Raw genomic sequence first — 23,921 nt, 5'->3', positions numbered from 1 at the left:
AAAGGATTGAGACAGAAAAGAAAATCAATGTGTAAGAGATGATAGCAAATATCAAGTTGTAATCATTATGATGTTAACACCTCATTTATTAGATAGTTCACATTGGCTTCCTGGTCCAATGTTCCTGTTCCAGTGGAACAGTGGTACCGAATGCCATGGAAGACTGGGTTTCTAGTCCTTCAACATGCTCCAATACCTTCAAATATGAAATATTTTATTTAGAAACATTTTTTAAAGTCTCACAGTTACTTTTCTCTGCCTCACGTTTTATTGTTCAGCTATTTAATTGTTAAGTAGAGACAATGAGAACCAGAAATAAGACAGAAGTTTTCACATAGCTTTTTATTATGTTCTAATAATGAGAAAACAGATTTCCTTTTGCTCACTGGTTCTTTCATCTTCAGCTACAGGATATCTGAATAAATGAAAACTGTAAAGGTTTACAACTCTGTGCCTCCTCATAATTCCTTGGTTTTTATAGTCTTTACACTCTCTTCCCATGGGCAAATCTTTTCTCATTGTCTTTTCTACAGGCAAGAACACTGAGTGCAAATACTACATTTTGCTGGGTGTATGTATGTCTGTGCATAACTGTTGAATGACCTGTTTTCTTCCCCATGGTATGCTCTTTCCTGGGCTTGTTTTGTAAAGAATCAAGAAACTTGCAAACATTCCTTAATCTCTCTGGGAACCAAGGAATCACTCATAAACATTTATTAATCTCTCTGGGAATAGCCCCGACTGATCCAATATAAAGAAAAAGCAAATTAGCAGAGGCCATCTGTAATCGGTGTTTGGCTGCCACTTCCTTTCTCTCAAACTGGAGATGAGGACTGTAATGAAAGGAGGGATAGCAGTAGATCTGAACATAGCTTGTTGTTGTCTAGTTTTGGGTAGATGAGTTTGAGAGAGCTCCCAAGTGCTTGATGAAGAAATCAGCAGTCGCAGATCTCCTTGATCTGATGATGGAGTTTTAGCTTGGTTGAAATAGTGTTTTGTATGCTTCCAACATGGGGTTGAGTTTATTTAGTGAACAGCTGTAATTTGATACAGAAATCTGTACTGGTGTAACTTTAAAATAACAAAAAAAGAAATCTGGTGTTTGAAGCCTGCAAGTTCTGGATAAAGAAGCCACATATTCAGAAAGATGAATAAGCATCCAAATTTCATTTCTTCATCTTGGCTGATAGAAGCAGCTTGGTGTATCTCTTTCACACAAGCCTGTATGGGATCGTCAGAATAAAGAAACTCTGTGTATAAGTCCCTTGAGAGATCTGGCCCAGAAAACAGGCTTGGAGCAAGTGTAACAGACAACACAGCATTGAGTCCAGCAGTTTTAAGCTGTATTCATGGTCTAGAACATCAGGGAAGTATTGTCTGATTTTACACCCTATTGTAAAACTGAATTTTCTGTGGCTGATTCTACATTTCTGACTGTACAATGAATCCGTTCAAGCAGCCTTCTTGTCCCAGTCTAGTATTTATTGATTCGGACACCGTGTTAGAAACAAGCTGAGAATTTGAATCCCCTTAGGCTGAGAAAAGGGCTTGAACCCAGGTTTCTCTCTTAACCACATAAATACTCTAATTGGGTTATTTTCCAAAAGATGGATACAGCTTTTAGCCATGTTTTTGTAGAAATTGCTGATCCAGTTGTCTTCACCTGGAGATACCGCTCAGATTTATAAAATCTAGAAAGAGGTTCAGGCTGTGAATCCTCATTATACGCCACCTCTTTCAGTGATAAGGATGAGAAGAGCTGAAGCCTGAGAAGTAAATTACAGCATGTCATTTTCCTAGGGAACACTGTTCTTTCTGGAGGAATTTAAGTGTCAAAGTTAAGCTTGGATGTTTCACTCTTAGAGCTTGTCATGTAGCTGTTAGGTACTCCATTAGTGAGTTTGTGGGTTTTTTGCCTTTTTTTTTTTTTTTCCTTAAACTGTTTACTGGCTTTGATAATATGCCTGGCACTTCATTTCGTAAAATACTCTGGCTGAAATATTTGTATGAAATCATAAGATATCTTAATCTTCATGTTTAAAAACTGGCTTCATTCATGTGCAGCTTTCCATATTGGTGAGATTTGTCATGCATAGGTTAAGATCTTATAATTACAAATAATTTATGTAAAAGAATTTAACTTAGAGTATTGTCTACTGAAATGTCCTAGCTAAAACTATTTCTTTATCAATGCATTATTTTGGCAGTTCTCCTCAAGGAGCTTCACTCAGAGGCAGGGCGTCAGGAAATGGCAATCAGGTTGTGCTTCCAAAGAGTAGCTATAAATGAGGTAATCTTTTAAAGTAAGCGTGAGCTAAGTTCAGTAACATCCTTTTTATATCTCTAGCCATTTTTGTGGCAGCATTTTTAGTTTATAATGGCTAAGTATTATGTAAATATAGCACTGGCCAGAAGTTTATATCTTTTTAATATTGTTAGTGTTAATAGAAGATGACTGAAGTCAATGCCCAGCTGTCATGGAAGATGCAGAACTGATTCTAGGAGTCAAGCCAAATAATGAAAGATGCCTTTACTCACTAGACGGCATGTTGACTGCACATCCTAGTGGAGATAAAACATTGGGGGAAATTTTTTTTTTTCTGCTGGCATTTCTTCTTCCTAAATAATAGAGGCTAAGTAGATTTGAAAATTTCTGACGATTTGACATCTATACAAGCACTTTTGTTGACATATATACACCGTGGTTAACATACATACATATCTGTATGCCTTAGTAGTAGCCGGTGTGCCACTAAAAAGGTTAATTTAGGCCAGTCTTGAGAATCTAGATTCTGTTGAGTTTTTGTGCTTTTTTTTAAAAGAAATCCTCCTAGTAGAATTAGGAGCTGTCATTGTAGATGGAAGCTTTTTTGGCCTTAGTTTTAAAGGAATAAAACAAATTTACTGAAAACAGTTTCCTAGAAGAAGCAGCAATGTTGAGATTAGGAAGTATTTTCTGTCTTCTGAAACTAGCTTACAAGTGACTAAATGTTCTCAATATCAGTCTCTTAGATATTGCCTGTGGATGTTTTGTGGTTTGTTGTTAAAGCCAAAAAGCAAATATTTTTTTCCAGTGTCTTTAAGTGTGATCCAGGTGTTCATCAGGTACTGCTTCAGGATACTTCCACCTGGCTTGCCACCTTTTCCAGAAAAGGGGGGCAGCTAGCTTCAGTAGATGTTGAGGCTCTAACACCTGAAAAACATGTATGTGGCAAATGCTCATAGGCTGAACCTTGCTATATATCCAGGTGAAAATAAAAAGTACTCATCTGCCTATGTCTGCATTAAGCATAATACTGGCACTCTAGATTATATTGATTTCTTGCCACCCCAGTGCAGCCTTAGGAGGGAAAGCTCAAATTTGGCATCTGTAGCAGTCAAAATTTGATCATTTCAACTTTTTTTAACTACATGAGTTGTGTGACTTTCTTTTAAGGTTTTGCCAGTAGTCCATTTCTGTTTGCTTCTGTTCTGTAGATTGAACAGGTAATTCCAGGTGAAATATATCTGGTATTAAATAAATTGTTTAAGAGCACAGAGCTGGAAAAGATCTCTTGTGTCATTGAGTCTAACCCCCTATTATCTTGAGAAATTGTATTAGATAATGAGTTTTTAAAAAATAATCAGGGTTCTCTCTTGAAATCAGAACCTTGTCTCCACACTGGCCATATTGGGGAAAGCTATTCCTTGGTAGGAATATAGTGGAATATTTGTGGGAATACCCACTTAACTTTACTTAGATCAGGTAATACCCGTTCTTTTAGCAGCTTTGTCCTTAGTATTTGCTGCAGAACACCACCAGTATTTACTAGAAAACCATTGTATTCCCCCTTACATTTGTTTTGCTTGACAAAACAATCCATAGTCTGTTTCATGTCATAAGGTAGTTACCAGTAATCCTCATAATCCTTCTCTGCCTTTGATCCAATTTGAATTTGTTCTTATTCAAAATATTCTACTAGATTCGTATTTCTCGTTCCAAACGAGATCTCACCAGTATTAATACTATTTTGTAGGGTACGTCCCTACTTCTGCTTGATATATCTCACCTCATACACCTTAGCAGCTGTGAATAAAGCAAATCTGTCATAATTGACATGTTGTAGTGGTCTGATAGTTGACCTGTGCATCCAGTCTTCTGTTTTCAGCTGATTGATTCTCATTATGCACTTCGCTATTCATTTCCACTATGCAACAAACTGTATTTTATATTTTAAAACTTGATGGTTTACTGTTATCTATGTCCTGAAAGGAATCCATCTGTCTGATGCCTTCTTACATTTGTTGTCAGAATTCATCAGCACGCTACTTAGTGTGCATAAGCAGTTACCTGAAGTATCAAACTAGGTCATTCCCCAAATCAGTCATTCAGGAGCATTATTAGAAACTTCCCTTCAATCCCATAGTTCCCATTCTAATACAGTCCAGCTTTGCTCCTTCTGTAGCCAGTTCTTTTGCACCTTACATTCTTGTATTAATCTCGACATTGCTGGAATTATCTTGTGTGGCACCCTACTGAAGTATGCTGAGGTTCAGGTTAAATGTAGCACAGTTCCTTTGTCTAGAAAATCACTAAAATAATATCAGCCAACTTAAGTAAAATTTCCCATGCTGTGATTTATTCCTTTTTCTGTTTGTCTCTGTTTTTAATTATTATTTTCTTCAAAACCCAGTCTGAAACCTTTCAAACTGTTGAGGTTGGACTAACAAGTTTGTAATTGGCTGAACCACACCCCCCTCTCTAAAAATGTGTAGTACTGCATGTGGAGAAGTTCACATTGAACCTTGGACTATTTTATTCTTCAGTATGAATGCTAGTTGATTACAAAAACATGGGTTCTGCAATGCAGTTACCATCTCTAGCGTAATCTTGCTTCATGATGGATCTGTTCCCTGACTCTTATGCAGGCTGTGTGGTATCAGGACCTGGATCACAACACTCTCAGAGCTACCCTTCTGGCCATGTCTGGCTTCATTGTCTCTGGAATTCTCCTTAGGAGGCTTTCTTCTGGCTTTCTCCTGGTGTGAGATCCAGGAAAAGGTTTATAATCTCATTTGACTCATGTATGCTTGCAATGCTCTTTTGAGATTGAGATCCCTCCGGAGTTGCTTTGGCACAGTATTGTGTTGCCTTACGCCAGTTTGTTTGGCTTATCTTCACTAAGGCTCTTCTTTTAGAGCCATATATTATATCACCTTTTTTAATGAACCATGCTATTTTTAGTAACTGCTTGTCAGTCCAAAAAAGTCCAAGTTCTGAGTCCTTCATAGGGTCTTGGTTTCGTAATTCCAGTTTGACAAAAATAATACTTTTTTACAACTTTTTTAATGTTATTTTTTTAAAATTAAGAGGATTGCTTAATTTTTGCCTGTTAGCTATAGCCTTATTTTTTGCGTAGTTGTTGATAAGAATGTTCTCAGCAGTTTGATTTAACTATTTTAACATTTTCATTTTAATAACTATTTATGTCAACATGCTTTTATTTAGATCTGTTTTCTGGAATAATGTAAAGAGGAAAAATAAGTCTTAAGATAGTAAAAACCAGAACATTGTAATTGCTGTGAACATTGTTTTTACTGAGGTTTGTTTGGAGAGAAATTAAAAGCTAGAGTTTTAAATGTTTAAACATAATTGCACTGAAAGTGCTGAAACAGTTTATCTAAATAAGATTTTGATAATAGCTGGTCTAATAAATGATGCATCAACTACGGTATGCAGATGGTGAGTAAAATTGTCAAAGGTCCCAAAGAGTTTAGGTGGGTAACTTCTGTTAAAATTGGTGAAATTCAAGATTGCTGGGTTATCAGTAACCCAAATTAGGCAAACTGTTGTTGTTACATGTTAGGATTTTGAAGAGCAATTAAGTTAGGTTCTGTACCCTAATACTGTCAGAAAAATCTGATCCTGGATATTTCAAGCTTTCAAAATTAGTGTATTTTATTAATAAATCAGACAGATGAAAGTGAATGACCCAACTTCCTCAGCTGCAACATACGCTCTCATAAACTCTAAAAACACTCTCAGTTTATGAGAGCTTATACTGCCTCTGCTTACTAAAATGTGAAGCTCAGTGCAAAATTGGAGTGGAAACTTTGTACGACAAGCCATGTTTTCTAGGCATGAGTATATGAAAATGACAACTTCTTACCCACTGCGAAGGCAGATACATAGTTGATGTTAACCTGTATATAAGGAGTGAATGAACCTGTATGTAATTACAGTTTCAATAAATCCCTAGTCGTAGTGTTTTCCCATGACTGCTTTTGAATCTGAGTCAATGTTTCTACAGTCCTGCCTCCTCCCTAGTCTTTTCTGGCTTGCATCTTCTTTACACTTGCATCGAGCCATCAGTATTTTGGCTAAGCCATTTTAGGTATTATATACACACACAGAGACACACATATATTTGTGTGTGTGTATATAAATATATACATATTTTTAAAAAATATGTATAATTTAGTTTAGCTCTCCTAAGCTTCTAGTAAGGTAGATCAATGAATGTAATGAGTGGTGTATGAGAGTGACTGGGATTGCACAGGGGAAAGATGATGCCACAGTAATGCCATCTAAATTTGGTTTAAACTGTTGTGGGAATGCGTGACCTGTAATGACGGTAAAGTTGAAGATGTGGCTTGTCCCTCTTCCAGAAGCTTTTTGACATCAGAGTTGGTGACATGCTTTTGCTGTTTCAATAATTTCGGAGTCTGTAAGTTGAAGCTCCAAATCAATTGTGGGAAGTCTGTAAATGTTCAAAATTCTAATATAATGTTGACTGAAACATTGGGAACAAAGTAAATTATTTGTTATGCTTGTACTTCTGATGATCTGATTACCATTATTACATGCTTTTCAGAATCACATGAACCACATGTAAAATAAACATTTAGAAGAATTGAAGTTGAGGATCATATTTACAATTTATTCCTGTATCTTGAGCATAAGCCCAAATGTAAGATGGAGGCTTACTGAATAGTGACAGTTGTCAGCTTCATTAGGGCAAGGCTGCTTCCTGAGAACTATGTGTCAAGAGCTTTAATGTTCACATGCAGTTACTAGAAATAGTGAATCATATGTTTGTCTGCCTCAGGTTTTCTTCTGTGTCTTTCTGGACCATCTGACTTACCAGAGTAAGAGTACTAGAGTAAATTAATAGTGTCTGTGACCAAGCATAGCTTTCCCTAGGTTTATTCATGGTATTTTGTCTAAAAATTCAAACATCCTTCAAATCTTATTTGATAAAAGATGGCTTGTAAAAAAGGCAATAGAAGAGGAAGCTTTTAATTTGATTTCAGTGATGCATCATCATGGTTCTCCTAGCACCTGTTGCACTACGGTAAACAGACTAACCATTCAACCTCAGTTCTAGCTTCCAGCCTGCAAGTAGTACTCTGGATACCTTCCCTCCTTCCCCTCTTGCTCCCATGTACCTGTAAGGGTAAGAATGTACTGTCATCTAAGATAAATTTCTTGTCAAGTAAGATGCTAAGAGGAGGAATCTTCAGGCAAATTTCAGAAAGGCATGTAACTGCAACAAAAAGATCTTGAACTGGTGGAGGTACTGTGGAAAAACAGTGACTTTGACTGTGCAATCAGCTGGTCCCTGAATTAAAAGTTGAAATGAATTAGTATTGCTCCCAGCCACTTTGTAATACTCTTTGCCAATACATATGGGCATCATTTAAATGCTTTGAATGGAAAGTTCAAAATCTTGTGGCCTAGGAACTTATTTAAAGAAATCTGACTCAGTGGTCAGAACTTCCAGAAAATACCTCAGTTGCAGAATGAACCAGGCTGGCCTTATATCCCAGGAAATATGAAAATTGAAGGGGAAAAAAACCCGAAAGTTTACATCAATGCGTTAGAAAGTAACCAGTCATCATGGCTCTAAAACTTTTTTGCTACAATGCATGTAGTTTTAGTATGTACCTTGCTTGAAGAAACGCTTGTTTATGGCACTTTCTCATTGACTTTTAGACTTTTGCAGATGTAATATGGATTAAAAAGCATAATGACCTTTGAATATTCAGCAAAGTAAACCAGTTCACTTTTGGGAATCATGTGGAAGCCTACAGTCAGTCTGGCTGTTGGTACTTGATAGTATGTTAACAGTTGTTAACACAGAGTACCAAACTTTTTTTTGTCTACTGCTGAAACAGATTTTGAGATTTTTAGCTTTGTTTTATACTTTTCAGGAAACTCAGAGTTCAAGCTTTGCTTTCTTGTACTTGGTTTCACTAATACAGTTTAGTTCAAATTTGGAGATCTGGCAAACAGGAATTTCAAAAGATCTAGATATAGGGAGGAAATTACTTTCTACTATATAAATATGTTACTTTGTACAGTGTAAATAATTTTTCCTTCATATTTTATTTGAAATGGAATAATCTGGTAGTCTGAATGTCTCATGAGACAGATAGAAATTGTACGTGTGATTCTCTGTTTTACTACCTGTTCAGGGAGAATATAGTACAATATGGGATTAAAGAGAAGCTTGAGCCTTAACATCAGGGCAAAACTACCTTGTAATTTGTACAGCAGAGAAGTATATCCTAGATGGCATCATTCTTTGAAAATATTATATCTATGGTTTTGCATATTTAAAAAAAAATGTGGCCTGTCTAGTGATTTTTTTTTTCCCAATGTTTAATTCTGGTTTGGTTTTTAAGTGAAAGTAACTGATTGTGAATCACTTGATGAAAATTAGGTATGATGATAAGTTGTACAGTAAGTAATCTTTTCTTTTGAGACCTGGGTTCAAATGTAACTTTTATCACAAGTGAAAGTGAGTCTTGTAATCTAGTTTCCTTTGTAGCTAAGTCATTTAACTTGGCATTGCTGTTGTCGTAAGAATGCCAAGTTAAAAATATATTAGATGAGGTTGTTTGAAGTGAATGTGTCCAGTGCCAGTCATACTGTACCTGACTTCTCCTGTTCCCTCATTTTAATAAGTACTAAAACTTTCAGTCTCTAAAATGAGACTTTAACTGCAGTGATGGTTTTTCCTGGAAATAATGGTTTTAGATAGGCTTTTATGTATTTAGTTATTTAGTAAAAAACTTAAAAGGTTCCTTTGTTTTATTAGGAGTCCACATCTCCAGTTGTTTCACCACAGCAATCCCCACCAACCTCTCCACATACATGGAGGAAGCACAACCGCCATCCCAGCGGAGGGAATAATGAACGACCTCTTGCTGGACCTGGGCCTTTTTGGGCTCCATTTAGCGAAGCACAACCAGGTATAAATGTCTTCTGTTATGCTTCAGCTGTAACACAAAGTTGTGGAATTCTTAAATAAGTATATTAAATGAGTTTAGGGCAGTTTAACTTTGTATTTTCCAATCCTGGAAACTTTCTTGCAGATTCAAATGTTCATGTTGATGGCAGCACTGTGGAATCTGTGGTCTGCACATGGCAGATCCATTTCTTAGTGTGGTATGGGAAATGCTTAGAGTTTGGAGGGAGGGAAAGAGAGTGTGAAAGTTTCCCAGTGGAAAGTTTTCTAATACAAAACTGACATCCTATTGAAACGGATGCAATTGCAATTGTGCAGGAACTGTCAGTATACCCAAACATGTGGGGAGCTCAAGGGAAAGCAACAGATAATGTATTGTTTGTTTGAATTATGTTTCTGGTAGATTAGATGAATTGTCAGAACAACTAATTCTCTTAACGTTTTTTTGCTTTCTTTAAAGTTTACATAAACATAACTTAAGCTACTGTATCTCTGATCTGTCACGGTAGAACCACTTGTTTCAGTACAGCTTTTCATCCTTTATTGTTCTTCATTTAATATGAAGACCATCCCTGTTGTTGTATCACTGTGCTCAGATTTAAAAAGCTTTCCCCCTTAATATCTCATATTTCAAAAAGTTCTGGTTTCTTTTCTGATATCTGGTAGACTTAATAAATTTGGGAACAGCGGAGCAATTCTAGTTCAAGTTCTGTTTTTTATGATACTGCTAAATAATATGTTGCATTTTGTAGGCTGTAGTTTTAGATTGAACTGTGGTTGGTTGGTTTATTTCAGTTGTGATATTTCAAAATTGATCTGTTACCTTTCAATTTATGGTCATTCTGTAGTTATAAGCATCCATCGAGGACCCAGGGATCCCGTTGTTAGAATTGGCTGGATAAGGGAATAAAACTTATTTTAGAAGTGAAACAGGCTGTATGCAGAGGTTTATGCCAGTGTCCTGAATGTTGTTTGCTAGTAAGTGCCAGTCAATTTAGAATAAAAAAAAAAAGATTACTAGTCTGCTCATTGCATATATAATCACTTCTAAGGGTTCAGTCCAGGCATTGTGATTTTTCAGCAGTCAATTTCTTGACTTTTTTCTTGCATAGTTTAGCTGATTTTTCTTTTCTTGCAAGCTGAAATACAAGTTTGTCTGGTAGCTGATTGCTAACTTGTGAAGTTTTCCTAACTTATGAAGTCAAGGACTCGAGAAAAGTATGCAAACTGTTCCTACTGTTGAAGAGTTCAATATTGTCCTCTTAAAATTAAAGTTGTAATACCGTGTTAATATTTCAGTTTGGCAATACTTTGCCTGTGATGTCTAATGGATAAATTTTTCAGTAGCAGTCTGAAAATATTTCTGAACTAGCTCAGTATTTGTCGATTTTATATTCCATACTGAAACACATTCATAGTGTGTTTAAAGTAATTTGGAAATACTGTTATAGAAGGATTGTCTGTTCTGCCAATGCTAAGGATAGACTGGATTTTCATGTATTAGTTTAACAAAAATTGTCATCCTGATTCGCTGTGGGTGATTCTTTTGCACTGCAGATGATTCCTTTGAATCTCATCTGTTGTACACAGTTCGTCATTTTTTCCCTGTCTTGAGCCTACTTTTTAAGAACAGTATTTTGTAGAAAAATGACGTTCTGCTGACACTTAGGTAGAACCAGATAGACTGTTGGTTACTTTTCTTAAAATCAGCACTGCAAGCTGATCTTGATTCCAATGCAAGATGTTCTTGAGAAATCAGGTAATTTGCAAGTATGTGGCATTATTTCAGTAGGATTTAAGGCAGGACTATGCCATTTCACTTGTGATCCAAGAAAAATAAGAACCCAGGTCTCTGTGTTTGTATTTCACGTTATGTGAAACATTGTTTGAGGGTGATGGAGTTGTCAACTGAAAGCATGGAACCTCAACTGTGGAAATGTTTCTGATGGGTCTAGTAATAAACAGTTTGTTGCCCTAAGCCACAAGGACAAAAATCAAAACATAATTTTTTTTGTTTGGAGAAAGATGTGTTTAAACAGGAAGATCCTGACTTACGCACAGTAAATACACTCCATTGCATCATCATACTCCCACATGAACAAAATTAAATAGTGCTTTCTGTATGAAATTGGACTGTAGGATATTTATTATATAATGACTCAATTATTGTTTTTAAAAATATCACACCTTGTCTTATATCAAGTCTTAATCATTACTTATAACTGTAGTTCTCAATTTCTTGAGGAAGTAAACCTGTTCTCATCTCAACAGAGCAAAAGAATTGGAATTTTACAAATTTTTTGACACTGTGTTGTTCAGTAATTTAGTGATGCTTCATAAGTAGCTGGACTCTGAGGCACTGGTCATGACTAGGTCAGTGTGCTTACACATATGAAATCAGAAGCCAAGGCTTGACCATCTTTCTTCAAGCCTTTTTGTAAAGAGAGCCCCAAAGGGTGCATGTATTTAATATCAGGAATTAAAAGTTCAGTGACATTGATTACCTGTGTAGAATGAAATTTATTGTTAGATGAGGTCTCATCCTTAAGTGTCGGAGTCAATTCTATTAAATCCCGAGTCTCAAGTCTTCCAGGTGTCTTGGATTAACAGTTTAAGATAAAGCTGTTCAAAAATCATGTTGTTTTTTCTCAGTTCTGGCTTGCATCTGTGATCTGGACCAGTCTTCATAGAATAATACAGTGGATGACTGAACCCCTTGTAGGAAACAGAATTCTATACGAGATGAGCCTCCCGTTCCTGTGGTTACAAGAGAGAAAAAAAAACCTTCATACTTTTACCTTTTCAGCTGATTTTTCACTACAGCTTCAGCTGCTAGAAGGGTGCTGACTGTGACAAACTTGGGAGAAAGAACCCCTTCCCCACTTCAAATGATAGTTGAGTGGCATGTCAGCATAGGGGCTAGAAATTTTTTTTTATTACTTTGTAGTCTGTTTGGACTGGAAGCAAAGCAGAGCATTTATGTTGGTAGTATCCAAATAATGATTTCAAACTAGTAAAAAAATCTGAGGTCTTCTGTTCAGTCATAGGTCCTCTGTTAGCTTTCTTTGGCATTACATCAAAGTTCTGTTTTGATGTCTGAATATGTATGAGAACTTGCAGCCCTAAGCCACACTTCTTTCTTTTCCTTGTTGGGAGAGATTTTGCTGCAGTTCATGAAATCAAGAACCAGAAAACTTCATGGGCAGAAGTGGAACATGTCTACTGAACTAACAGTTCACTTGTATCTTTAGAGTCCTAAGATATTTTCTGTGCTTGCAGGGGACTGAACAGTCCTTTGTCTCCTAGTTACTGCTTCAATAACTGTTGATAATTGGCCTTGTTACAAGTTAAGGATTATTCTTACCTGGATGTGATTATTAAGGGAGGGGAAGAGCTCTACTTTTTTTTATCGTATTGCCAAAATTGTACTCACCTTATGGTTTTGTTTCATCACAAATTGGTGGTAAGGCGAGTTCTTGCTAGTTTACAAAGTTAGTTGAAAATTTAATTCTCTGTAAGTAAAGCCACATTTGTATAGTCATTGAAAAGTACAAGCTACTCAGATGTTATCTAGATAGACCATTTCTTACACTTAGATTTGTAGCTTGAAGTGAGGGGTTAACTTTTCTCCAACAGGAAATGAGATAATTTTCCACAAGTTATCAATGTGTTGGTAAGATGTTCAAGCTAGAGGAGAAGGATGTAGAGCAGCCACAGGAATTCAAGTTAGGTCTTCGTACTAAACATAGTGCATTAGACTTCACCAGCTAGCTCAAATCTGATAATTGGTCTTAGGCCTACTCTCCGTTCAAAGTGCTGTTAATGATGTTCTCACTGATGAAAATGCACAGAGACCATTGAAGGTTGTTATAATACCATAAAATTGGTATACTGATTGTTCAAAATAAAAAAATACATTGATTGTTCTGAGTCTTCTCTGTGGTCCAGTTTTCTTCCACCTTCCCTTCTACCTCAGTGTTCCCAGTCTGGTTTTGTAGTTTGAGAAGAAAGTGAGGGGTGACTATCTCTAATTCAAATGTCAAATAGATGTAGTTTTAATGATTGAGAATTGAGTTACTGGCTGGTGGCAGTCCATGAGTATGTGTATAGATCCAGGTGTCCACAGTTACTAGTAAAGTAATCTTTTTCTAGTGTTCTCCAGCATTCCCATCCTGTGTCCTAAAATGTTGCATTGCAGAGTGAATAACAGGAACAGTAAAGTAGGAGTATGCTTGTTTGGATGATTTGAACAGGGGAGAAAGGGAACAGTTCTTGTAATACCTGTAAAGTACTTGGAAAGTATGACAATTTGGTGCTACTGGCATCTCCATTGCTGTCAAAGTACTGCTTTGGAAGAGGTGCTGTGCTAAGTGGGGTATAAATTGAACTGTACTAAGACAAGTTGTTGGGAGAAGTAAAGGTGGAGCAAACATATGTAAGGTTAGTGGTGATAGTGTCAGTGTCTGAGGGGCAGAGAAGGGGAGAGCCATTGTATCAAAAGTAAAATTTGAGCGTGGCATATCCATAGGAGAGACAGGAAGGACTTGTCTGAATCTTACTATCTGTTAGCCCTGTACTGAGAGTCCAGCTGGAGAGAGACTGAGCGTTTCTGCACGTTTCTTTCTAGTGTTTTAGTTACACCAACTACTGAAGAATAACCCCAATGCAAAAAGCATTGCCAAACTCATTGCCTTTATTCTTTATTCTCAGCATTTTTGGATAAAGTCACTATAGAAGCTCCAGGCCACATCAGGAGCTTCCAGAAGTGAAGGACAAATTTGGGAACAAAAGGAGTGGTTAAATAGTGGCTTTTTATCCCAGTAAAGCTAACTGGGAAAAAAAAAAACAAACAAAAACCAACAAAAACCCAAACCAAAAACAAAACAAAAATCCCCTTGGTATTATTCTCATATTTTGATGAAATTCAGAAATAATGTAACCTCTCAATTTTGTATATTTGACTTATCTCCTCCTTCAAAAATCTCTCTCCCCGGAGATCTCAATTTTTACTGCATTATGTAATGCAAGATTAAATGTGTTGCGCAGCATTATGGCTATTGTACATAGGAGAAGAGCAAAGATAAACCCATTCTAAGCATTTCTCTCATTACTTTCTCCTAGGAAAAGGGTCACTTATGGAATGAAAGAGCAATTGCATCCTGCCAGATACTAAATAGTAATTTTGTATACTAACAATGTTACTGTCGCTGTAGATGTTAGCCCTCAATGTGCCTCACTGATTTTCAGATTTCCTTCACACTGTTTACTGCAGATTATGTACTAGTAGTGTCATCAGTCTCTCCAAGAACCTGCAATTGTTGACATTTGTCAGCTTCCTAAATAGAGTACCTATATAAAAATGGATTTCTCATAGCAATATTTTTTAGTCAACATCTTGACAATAAATTCTGGGGGTTTATTGCTTCAATTTAGATTTTAGTAGCAGGATTAAAATTATGACATTAGTGTCATATTTCTAGTTTGTGGGTTGGGTGGAGGGCTTACAGAAACTCACAAGAAGTTGACCTGCCTTTTAAAAGGAAATCTACTTCTACATATGAGGCAGAAATTCCTATCTAAGTATGACTTTAACATATTTCAAGAGAAAGCATTTAGTTCTGCACGAAGAGTAGATTAAAGTAATCAGTTTCACAACTGCTGTTTATATTTAAGGAGTTCAGTACTTCTTTTAGGAGTGAAGGAGTAGAATGGATTCCTGGGATTTTTCTAGACTTGTTCCAGCTGGTTTGTTTTCCCTCTGATCAGAGTTCCTTAAATTTTTAATCTGCAACTGCAATTTAAGAGAATTTTTAGGGTTTTGTACATAGAGCAGGAGGTGGCCAAATCTTTTTATAGTTGCTTCATCGTTATTTTAATGTTAATACATCGGCACTACTTCAGAAGTAGATTATAACAAGGCACTGGGTGAATCTCAATTATTGTGTTCCAGATAGTTAATACCTAGCAGATGTCAGCACTCTATATGGATGCCTTTTATTGTTCTTGGACTGTTTTTAAGCAACTGTGTTAAGTTAGTCTAGAAATAATTTAGAAAAAAAATTTATGCCAAAAAGCCTGATTCTTAAGGGGAATTTCCAAGGCTTTGTTCTTTGAATGCCAAACTAAAACCTAAAAAAGAAAAAAATTTAACAATAATGATTAATAAAGTTGCATGCTAATATCATATGCCACTTGTAAATAGCTGTTTGTCCATACAAATGTTGCCCATTTCAATTAAGTGAAAATGTGGAGTATTAACTAACTAATTCAAAACCCATTAAATGGGTAAAACCCAAGTTACATTTTACACGTTGCAATAAGCTCGTTTGTCACTTCTGTCTTTTTAGTACAGATTTAAGCTGACCTAATGTAAAAATCTACAGGAGTGAGTTGTCAAAAGGTGAACTTTGTCACCTTGGTGCAGTTTGGTTTTCATTTTCTTCACCATTCTGCAAGTGTGTATCTCCCTGACAGGAGCATGTTTCAGGACTTTTTTTTTTGACTGCTTTCATACCCATAGTTCTTACTGAGTTTTCAAGGTTGTCTTTTGAAAAGGAAATATTTCTTCTACTTTCAGGCTCATCTACTTCTAGTGATCCCATATGGTCTGGCCATTCACCACCACCCCATCAAGAAAATTGGGTCAGTTTTGCAGATACCCCACCAACCAGTGCTCTTTTAGCCATGCATCCTGCTTCTGTCCAGGTGTGACACTTTATTGGTATTTGATTTGCTTCATTCAGATTGATGTGGCAATCCTTTATTTTTTTCCTCTTTTTTAATAATTTTCATTGCAGATGTTTACTGTGTATCTGTGCTGTAGTCTGCTCAGTGCTATTTACCCAACAGATACGTGTTTCATTGAGTTGACTTAATTTGGAATGATTAACTGAAAGCTACTAATGTAAAAAATGTGAACAATTGTGACTTTAGAACATTTGTGTTTAGCTTTTTTGCATATGTGCCATACTTTTTTTTTCTGCTTGCATACCTGCAGTCATTTGTATCCATATGTATCAGTGTGCAAAAATACCCTGTCATTATCCTGTAGATGCAATCTGCTGATAGTTTCCTGCAGTTTTTAAACTACTGCGAGATTTAACTATGCTTTATTTTTTGAAGGCAAGAAGTTGAGAATTCATAGAAGCATTTTAGGTAGATAATACTGAGGAAAAATATTTCATTTCAGGACCAGACAACAGTACGAACTGTAGCATCAGCTACAACAACAAATGAAATTCGTAGGCAATCAAGTAGTTATGATGACCCCTGGAAAATAACTGATGAACAAAGGCAGTATTATGTTAATCAGTTTAAAACCATTCAACCTGATCTAAATGGATTTATACCAGGTAAGTTACTCTTTAAAAAATACAATTGTGGGTGCAGCAGTTCTGTTACAAAGACTTTGTTGTTTACTTAGGTTTGCATACTATTTTGAAGAAAGTTCTGCATTTTGCTGATAATGTTCTAGTAAAGTCCAGTGTAATTCAAGAAAGGACTTGAAACTAATTTGCCTTTTTCCTTCGTTTAACCCTAGTAATTAGTGCCATTTTTCCCAAAACCTTTGCTAAATAGCTCATCTCCTTTACCATAACTCTTAAGTCTTGTAATGATTTAACTTGCTTTACATATTAAAAATTCTTGTTGTAATTTTTCAGGATCTGCAGCTAAAGAATTTTTCACTAAGTCAAAACTACCTATTCTTGAACTTTCTCATATTTGGTAAGTGTGATGTGTCTTTATTCGGGATAATTATTTAGGAAGATGACAGCTGTCTGGCAGTCATCTAATAACCTTCTTACTAGAAGGTGTTATTAAGTGAAATTTCACTAGTACTCTAATATGTTCCGTCCTACTCACATTTATGCCAATATTATTTCACTGGGCTTTAATGGGTCTAGGCTGACACTATTTACAAGGCATTTTGAGCTTTTGAAGAAATTTCAAACACTTCAGAGTAAGAACTAATTTATTAGCGGTTTTTATTGTTAAAGATGCATTTAAATTTAAATAATTAATTCCTTACCGATATTTATTTATTCAAGTCAAGTAAGTTTAAATGAAATGTACAGATGCAAGTATTTTAAAGTGCACTTAGTGGGACTTGATGACAAATTTAGCTTTGACTTGGTGCAAAGCTTGTATTTCATTGTATTCTAGAATTGGTACTGCATCATTGCATGCTATCATTAAATGGCTTACTTTGGCAGATTTGGTCTTTCTTTCAGTGTAATGATTTCTAATTCGTGTATTTTCCCATTTAAAATCATGCTGCCTCAGCACTATTGTTTCTTTAGTATACTTTGCCAAAAATCTGAGGCCAATAATACTGTGTACTACTGTCTTAAATGAGTTAAAAACCTGGAGAGATAAAAGTGGGTTTAAATGATCTTTAAGCTCTAAGAAATGTTATTAATGAAGGCTCATCTTCTTTGAAGAATAAAGCATGTAGTGCTAACATGAAGTGTTTAATAAGGTAAAATGAACTATAAACTGCATTCTTTGATCTTCCAAGTAGAGCAACAGAAGTATGTCTTTTGGAAATAAAATAACCTTAAGAGATTGTATTTATACTAAGTTTTCCTTTTTAGGGAACTGTCAGATTTTGATAAAGATGGTGCACTGACATTGGACGAGTTCTGTGCTGCATTTCATCTAGTAGTTGCTAGGAAGAATGGGTATGACTTGCCAGAAAAGTTACCTGAAAGTTTAATGCCCAAACTGATTGATTTGGAAGACTCAACGGGTAAGACATGCTTCAACACAAATTTCGTTATTTTCAAATGACGGTATAGTTAAGGTTACAGTGTATCAGCAGATATTTATAGGTTTGTATGAGCATAACGGATTAGTCAGTATGAAGTAAAGCAATGTGCAATTTTTAGACATCTTAATCATTGCTCAGAGCTAATCTGAGCACATAGGTATTTCTGTACAGGGAGATTTTCTGTTCACCCTCATTTCTGAAAATGAGTTTATAAGTCTTGAAGGTACTTAGAAAATATTCCCAGATTCAATGCTAGAGGTAGGACTGTATAGTTTAAAAGTACAGGATCGGTAGCACTGATTTTTCCTTATTTTATTTTATTTTATTCTACTCCTGACTTGACAGCAGGATTTATCCTCTGTTGCTTTGGCACCTAGTCTTTCTTTGCATAGTCCCTTACCATTGGGCGCTCCCAGATAAACCATTGAATGTATGAGTTCTGCTTGTTAATACGCACCAAAAACTCAGTCCCATAACTGAAAAGCAAACTACTGTTCTGTGTAAAAGTGGTATTTAAAAACAGGATGCTTGTAGCCATCTTTCTTTTTTATTTTAAAACAGATAAAGGAAACAATATTTTAAAACTGCTTTAGAATACTTTTTAACAAGCAGACTTTTGCTTGGAACCCAGTTATACTCTGGGTTCACAAGTGTTATGGTTTCCTAGAATTTTATTTCTTTTTACTAAATACTTCAAAGGCGATCTCTTCATAGTGTGTTTGTAGGATGTCAAAGACTTTCATCTGACAATTATTGATGAGTCCTTAAACTAGATACTGTGGCTCTTACTACCTCTGCTTTAATAATTAAACCATTTTTTGTGGGAGTAGCTTGGCTCCTCAAAGAACCTTTCCAACAGCAGTCAGCCACAACTGGTATTTTCAGTATGAGTAAGCATTTTACTGTGAAGACATTCATAAGAAATATCTACAATTCATTGAGCGACTACCTAGCAAGTGTCTAAAACCTACCCATTCTGTCTATTTTTGTGTTAAGGTGATGGCCAAGCAAAAATCTTTATAAGAAATGGAATAAAATTTATGTGTATAAAACATTGATAGTTTTTTTTTAAAAAAAAAAAAACCCAACAACTATATCAGTACCTGATCTTCTACTGCCTTGATTGGTAGTAGATGCCAAGGCTTTTATCGTTTAACTGAAGTTGTCTGGAAACTTTATAAATTGGACATTAAACCAAAAAGTGTTATGTGTATGTTTGTTGTTCTTATTTTACAGGCAACTTTGTTAATATAAAACTTTGTGACTTATTTTCATGAGGTACAAAGTGGTCTTTAAATTTGAGGAAAAACTACTTTTAAAAGTAGTTAAAAAAAAAAAAAATCCCTCTGGTAATGAAGGGAAGTTACCCTGTTCTAAGTGAATGTTAAAAGGTTACCATGCTGTGTAAGCTGTGCTTAAAAAAAAATAAAGTTCTGGTTGATACTTGATTCTGCTGTTAATACCTACAATGAAAAGTGACAGTTCTTGCAAACTTGTTGAGTTTTATCCAATTAACTATATATTTTTTTTTAATTTGGGCCACCAGTATTGGAAATAGCAAATCTTTTCTAGCACCTAACATGATTTATCACCAAAACTTGTATGTTGAATAAAAGACTTTAGGAGAAGTTACTGACTTGACTATAGTTTTACTTGTAGTTACAACAGTCCAAATCTCCAGTATACATTTACTATTTTAATCTAAATTAAAAGTTACTCATAGGTCTATGTGCAGACTAACGTGCATGTTAAATTACATGGGCTCAACTTCAGGACTGTAAATCAGCCTAGAAAGATCAACCTGTTAAATTTCTGTAATAATTTTTTCTTTTTAGTTCCCATAAAAGCTGTATTTCAATAAAGCTTGCTTCCAGCAGCATTCTCAGAAATAGAAACTGTAAAGTATGGCACCAGAGTGTCTTTTTGAATGCACTTTTTTCATGGGATACAACTTTCTCAGAGAAGGAAATTGTTGGTGCTCGTCTTCTGCTGACTGAAGCCTCAGTGTGAATAACATATTTTCAAACTGTTCAAGAAGGTGAATTACTTGAATGTCTTTTTAAGCCAATGTGCAAGATGGTTAACAACTATTTCAAAAGTGTTAACAATACCCGTATTAATTCTGTCCTTTTGTTAGAAACTTTCCCCTTGATCTTCCACGCTTCTGCTCTGTGCTTGAAACTTGCTGTCTCCTTCCATTTTGAGTTTTGAACTAGTGCCCAGCAGACAGAAAAGTAACAGAGGGCTCCCTGCACCCTATGTCTCTCTTCAGACAGATGGAGGGAAGCACTCTTGTGATCTACTCTGGCAGCCTCTCCCTCGTCAGCCCCTGTGAATCTATTATGTGACCAACTGCAGGTGTCCCAGATCCATTAACATATTGGTCTTGTCTTGCATCTGGTTTCGTGGCCAGGGATACGCATTTCTCTCACATGACATAGACCTATTGTATAATAAAGCATTTATATAGTTGGTCATTTTTCCGGTATAGCACTATGCCCCTACAGAATTTTAATAGAAAAAAATGTTGAATGAGGTGCTAATATCTTTCTGCTGACTAGGAAGAGAAATGAGCTGTTTTAAGTTCTTAGAATACTGTGGTAATTCTACGATACATTTGAATGGGTTTAGTATTTTGAATGGGATTGTATACTTCAAAGAATTATTTGGATTGCAACAGCTCCACTTAAGTCTTAACATTGTGTTGTGGTATTTGTAGATAGATAATGTCAGCTCTTCAGAATGAGCAAGATCTGTCTGCATAAGAACAGCCTGTAGAAGAAAACGGCAGTGAATGAAAATGGGAGCATGGAGTCAGGCAGTTGTACAAATACTTCTCTAAGTGCTTATACATTTTATTTTATGAATTGAGTACTGTTGATAGCATCTGCATCTGTCTTGGCAGAATTTATGATCTGCAGCTGAGAAGAGTGCTAGTCTCACTTCCTGTTATGTAAATAAACGTGAATATTTTCCTTTAAACTCATTATCTCAGTTAGTAAAAGCTACCAACACTTTACAAAACTCAAAGCAAGTTTTCTTTTCTGTGAATTTGTTTTTTGTTTGGGCTGCTGCAACAATGCCATTTCTTTGTAAGAAAAAGAATGTGCCATGCTCTGTCTTGCACAACTTAATTACTTTAACCCCTGAAGTTTTCCATAGGTGTCATATGCATGTTTCTTGTAGATAGTTGCAAAATTCCTTGAACTACAGGTAGCTGTGTAGTCTATCCCCAGCAGTTTTCAGCCTTATCTTTTGACCTTGTGTTTAACGCTAAGAGTTAGTTTGGTTATCTGGTGCACCATCGTTGAAATGAGAATTTTGAGTGTCTTTTTAACTCACTAGAAAATTTTTATTCATATTACACTTCAGAGCAATTGATAAGCAATATGCATTCCCAAAACATTATCACTGGCATATTTTGAACTTAGTATATTATTTTGTGTACAATGACTACAGCATGTCATCTTGACTACTTGGTGACATCGTTGCACCTGTAAATATCAGTTTGATGTAGCCTAATTTTTGTTGCTAGATGCTTTTTGCCTGAAGCAGGTATTAGATGCAGTTTCTGTCTTGAATAATTTGTGAAGCCATTTTCCTCTAAAGAGTAGTACAAGATGCTAGGTGCTGGGCACTATTTTGGGAATGTTGAGTCTCAGCCTGATGCCTGGCTATTTACAGGAAGTTTACAAGACCTTTGAAATTTTGATGAGTTACTGGTTTCTGTGTGTGGTTTTTTTCATGTCAGTAGCACCTCAGCCTCCCCTGGCCTCAAGATGGGACAATTGATTTCTTTCTGGACTTCAATGTTTTGGCTATTCTTTTTAGACTGTGCCTCTTGCTGTACCCAACAGCACTTCGGAGACAATAATGGATTGTTGTTGGTTTTCAAAGGTGCAGTTGGTCACCACTGACTATTCAAGTGTTTCCAGTTCAAAGCTTTTGTTGGTGCCAGTTTTACACCACCACACACGCATCCTTCCTCCACTCCCACAAGCCACACAGCTCAATTTGACACCAGATTTGTTATGAGTTTCTTTTGAATGGAAGACAGCAGACAGAATATTGATTTGTCATAGCAGAAGAGCACGCTGCAGACTTCAGCACTTCAGGAGCCTCCTTTTTATAAATTTTAATCAATTTTTGGTACAGTGTATCACATTCTTGTGGCAGTTTTCTTCAATCACATATCTATCAAGCAGTCCTTTTAAATGGTAATTTAATTAAGCCGTCTTTCCTCTTGTGTAGTATTTTGGCTTGTTCAGAGTTTTAATTCTTTGGACTACAAACATCTTGTTAATATGTCTAGCTACTTATCAGTCACTCTTTCAACTGTTCCTGTTACTTAGATTATACGTTTGTACACTGAACTTCAGTTTTTTGAGGCTTTCAAGGTATTGCTTTAGCTTGTATTGTGGTATCTAGCAAAATAGAAGACACTGTAAGCAGTATTTTGCTGTGTTATGCAGAATGCTTAATCTACTGTTCAGATTTACTTTACCTGATTCTCTTATAGTTTGAACAGAACAAAAATAAGTGTGCTGCATCATGACAATTTCTACAACTCTGAAGGAGTGTTTCTGCAAGGGACTGTACTTGCTGAAAGCTCAGAGAAAACTGAAATAACAGTAGCGATGTACAGTTGCAGTGTGACAGCTGCTAGACTTGTTCAATTTGCAAAATATAGTGAATGGAAACACCCTTGTTTTAGTAAGAAGGCTTAAAACTTAAAATATTCTTTGGGGAATAATCTAAGGGAATGGTGTTCTTCATCTCTCTTTTCATATTTTTGGTTTGTGTTTGCATTGAGATACTGGTTTTGCTTTACCCTTTCATATAAGGAAGTATTTTATTCTGCAATATAAACTTCTCCGTGCTGGATTTGATGTAATAAACATTAGTGTGAAGTTATTTTCTCATAATGTAAGGAAAAATTATATTTATTTCTACATGTAATCAAAATCTAAAAATGCTATTTAAAATCCAGAGTACAGGGAGATAGTATGGTACAGTCTCGTCTTCAAAGTCCAATTTTCAGAAAGATCCTCAAAATAAGAGTAGCACCTGATAAATAGTATATTTGATTAGAATGAGTGTTTTTTGTCTGCTGCTAAGTATTTACTTGGAAAAGATGAAACCAAAGGGTACTTTGCGCTTTCCATAAGATGTGAGCAGCTCTTCTGAGAATAAACTGAATGCAATTCATGATTTTGGTTTATAGTGATTCCTGTCATTTCAGAAGTTGGGGAACAGACTGGTGAGGTAGGTTACTCCAGCTCTCCAGCAGAAGCACCTCCAAGCAAGTCTCCATCAATGCCATCCCTAAACCAGACCTGGCCAGAATTGAATCAGAGCAGTGAGGTTAGCACTTTTATTTAAGAGTTATTTCATTGCCAGTCAATAACTAAATTGTGTATGCATCCATAATTCATCATAAGTGGATTGTTGATCACAAATTGTGGAAAAGTTAGCAGGACAATAGACACAGGAAGGTTCTACACATGTTAAATTGTAAAAAAAGGTAATGTTTTCCTTCTGATTTTTCTGTCTCAATGTGAGATGAGCTACTATTTAAAATGTCATTAATGGTAATTAAGCTTTATATTAATCACAAAATTATCTCCTAGCATTTATTTGGAAAGTTTAATTCATTCCTGATTTTTTCATTTAGGGTGGTGTTTTGGTTGGGTTTTTTTGTTACCTCTAAAGGGCTATTATAGCCAACACTTTTGCAAGACTTCAGAATAAATTTCTGACGGATCTGGACATTTAGACTTATTTCTGGAGGTTAATTTACCCTGAAATATAAAATATCTCAGCAGTAACGTAGAGAAATCATAGCTCTGGGTTTGTTTCAGAAGCAAAGACTCCAAGTTGAATCTGAAGCCAACCACTGGCTAACTTTATTTAAATTT

The 23,921-nt window shown here is 35.8% G+C and overlaps 1 protein-coding gene across 11 annotated transcripts in view; it reads left to right on the top strand.

The window, feature by feature from the left end:
• Window positions 1-23,921, top strand: part of REPS1 (RALBP1 associated Eps domain containing 1) — a 70,896-nt gene that overhangs the window by 22,377 nt on the left and 24,598 nt on the right. For 5 of the 11 annotated variants that reach the window (XM_072855965.1, XM_072855958.1, XM_072855959.1 and 2 more), the window contains exons 4-9: window positions 9,084-9,237; window positions 15,811-15,938; window positions 16,423-16,585; window positions 16,895-16,958; window positions 17,828-17,982; window positions 23,228-23,367. In XM_072855965.1, coding sequence (XP_072712066.1) covers window positions 9,084-9,237; window positions 15,811-15,938; window positions 16,423-16,585; window positions 16,895-16,958; window positions 17,828-17,982; window positions 23,228-23,367 — 804 coding nt within the window. The remainder of the gene's footprint in view (window positions 1-9,083; window positions 9,238-15,810; window positions 15,939-16,422; window positions 16,586-16,894; window positions 16,959-17,827; window positions 17,983-23,227; window positions 23,368-23,921) is intronic. The other 6 variants (XM_072855966.1, XM_072855962.1, XM_072855964.1 and 3 more) reach the window with 2 other exon arrangements.

Source organism: Ciconia boyciana, chromosome 3 (genome assembly GCF_034638445.1).
Source record: "Ciconia boyciana chromosome 3, ASM3463844v1, whole genome shotgun sequence".
NCBI lineage: Eukaryota > Metazoa > Chordata > Aves > Ciconiiformes > Ciconiidae > Ciconia > Ciconia boyciana.
The sequence above is the reverse complement of the archived record's forward strand: the minus strand, read 5'-3'. Positions and strand labels throughout refer to the sequence as shown.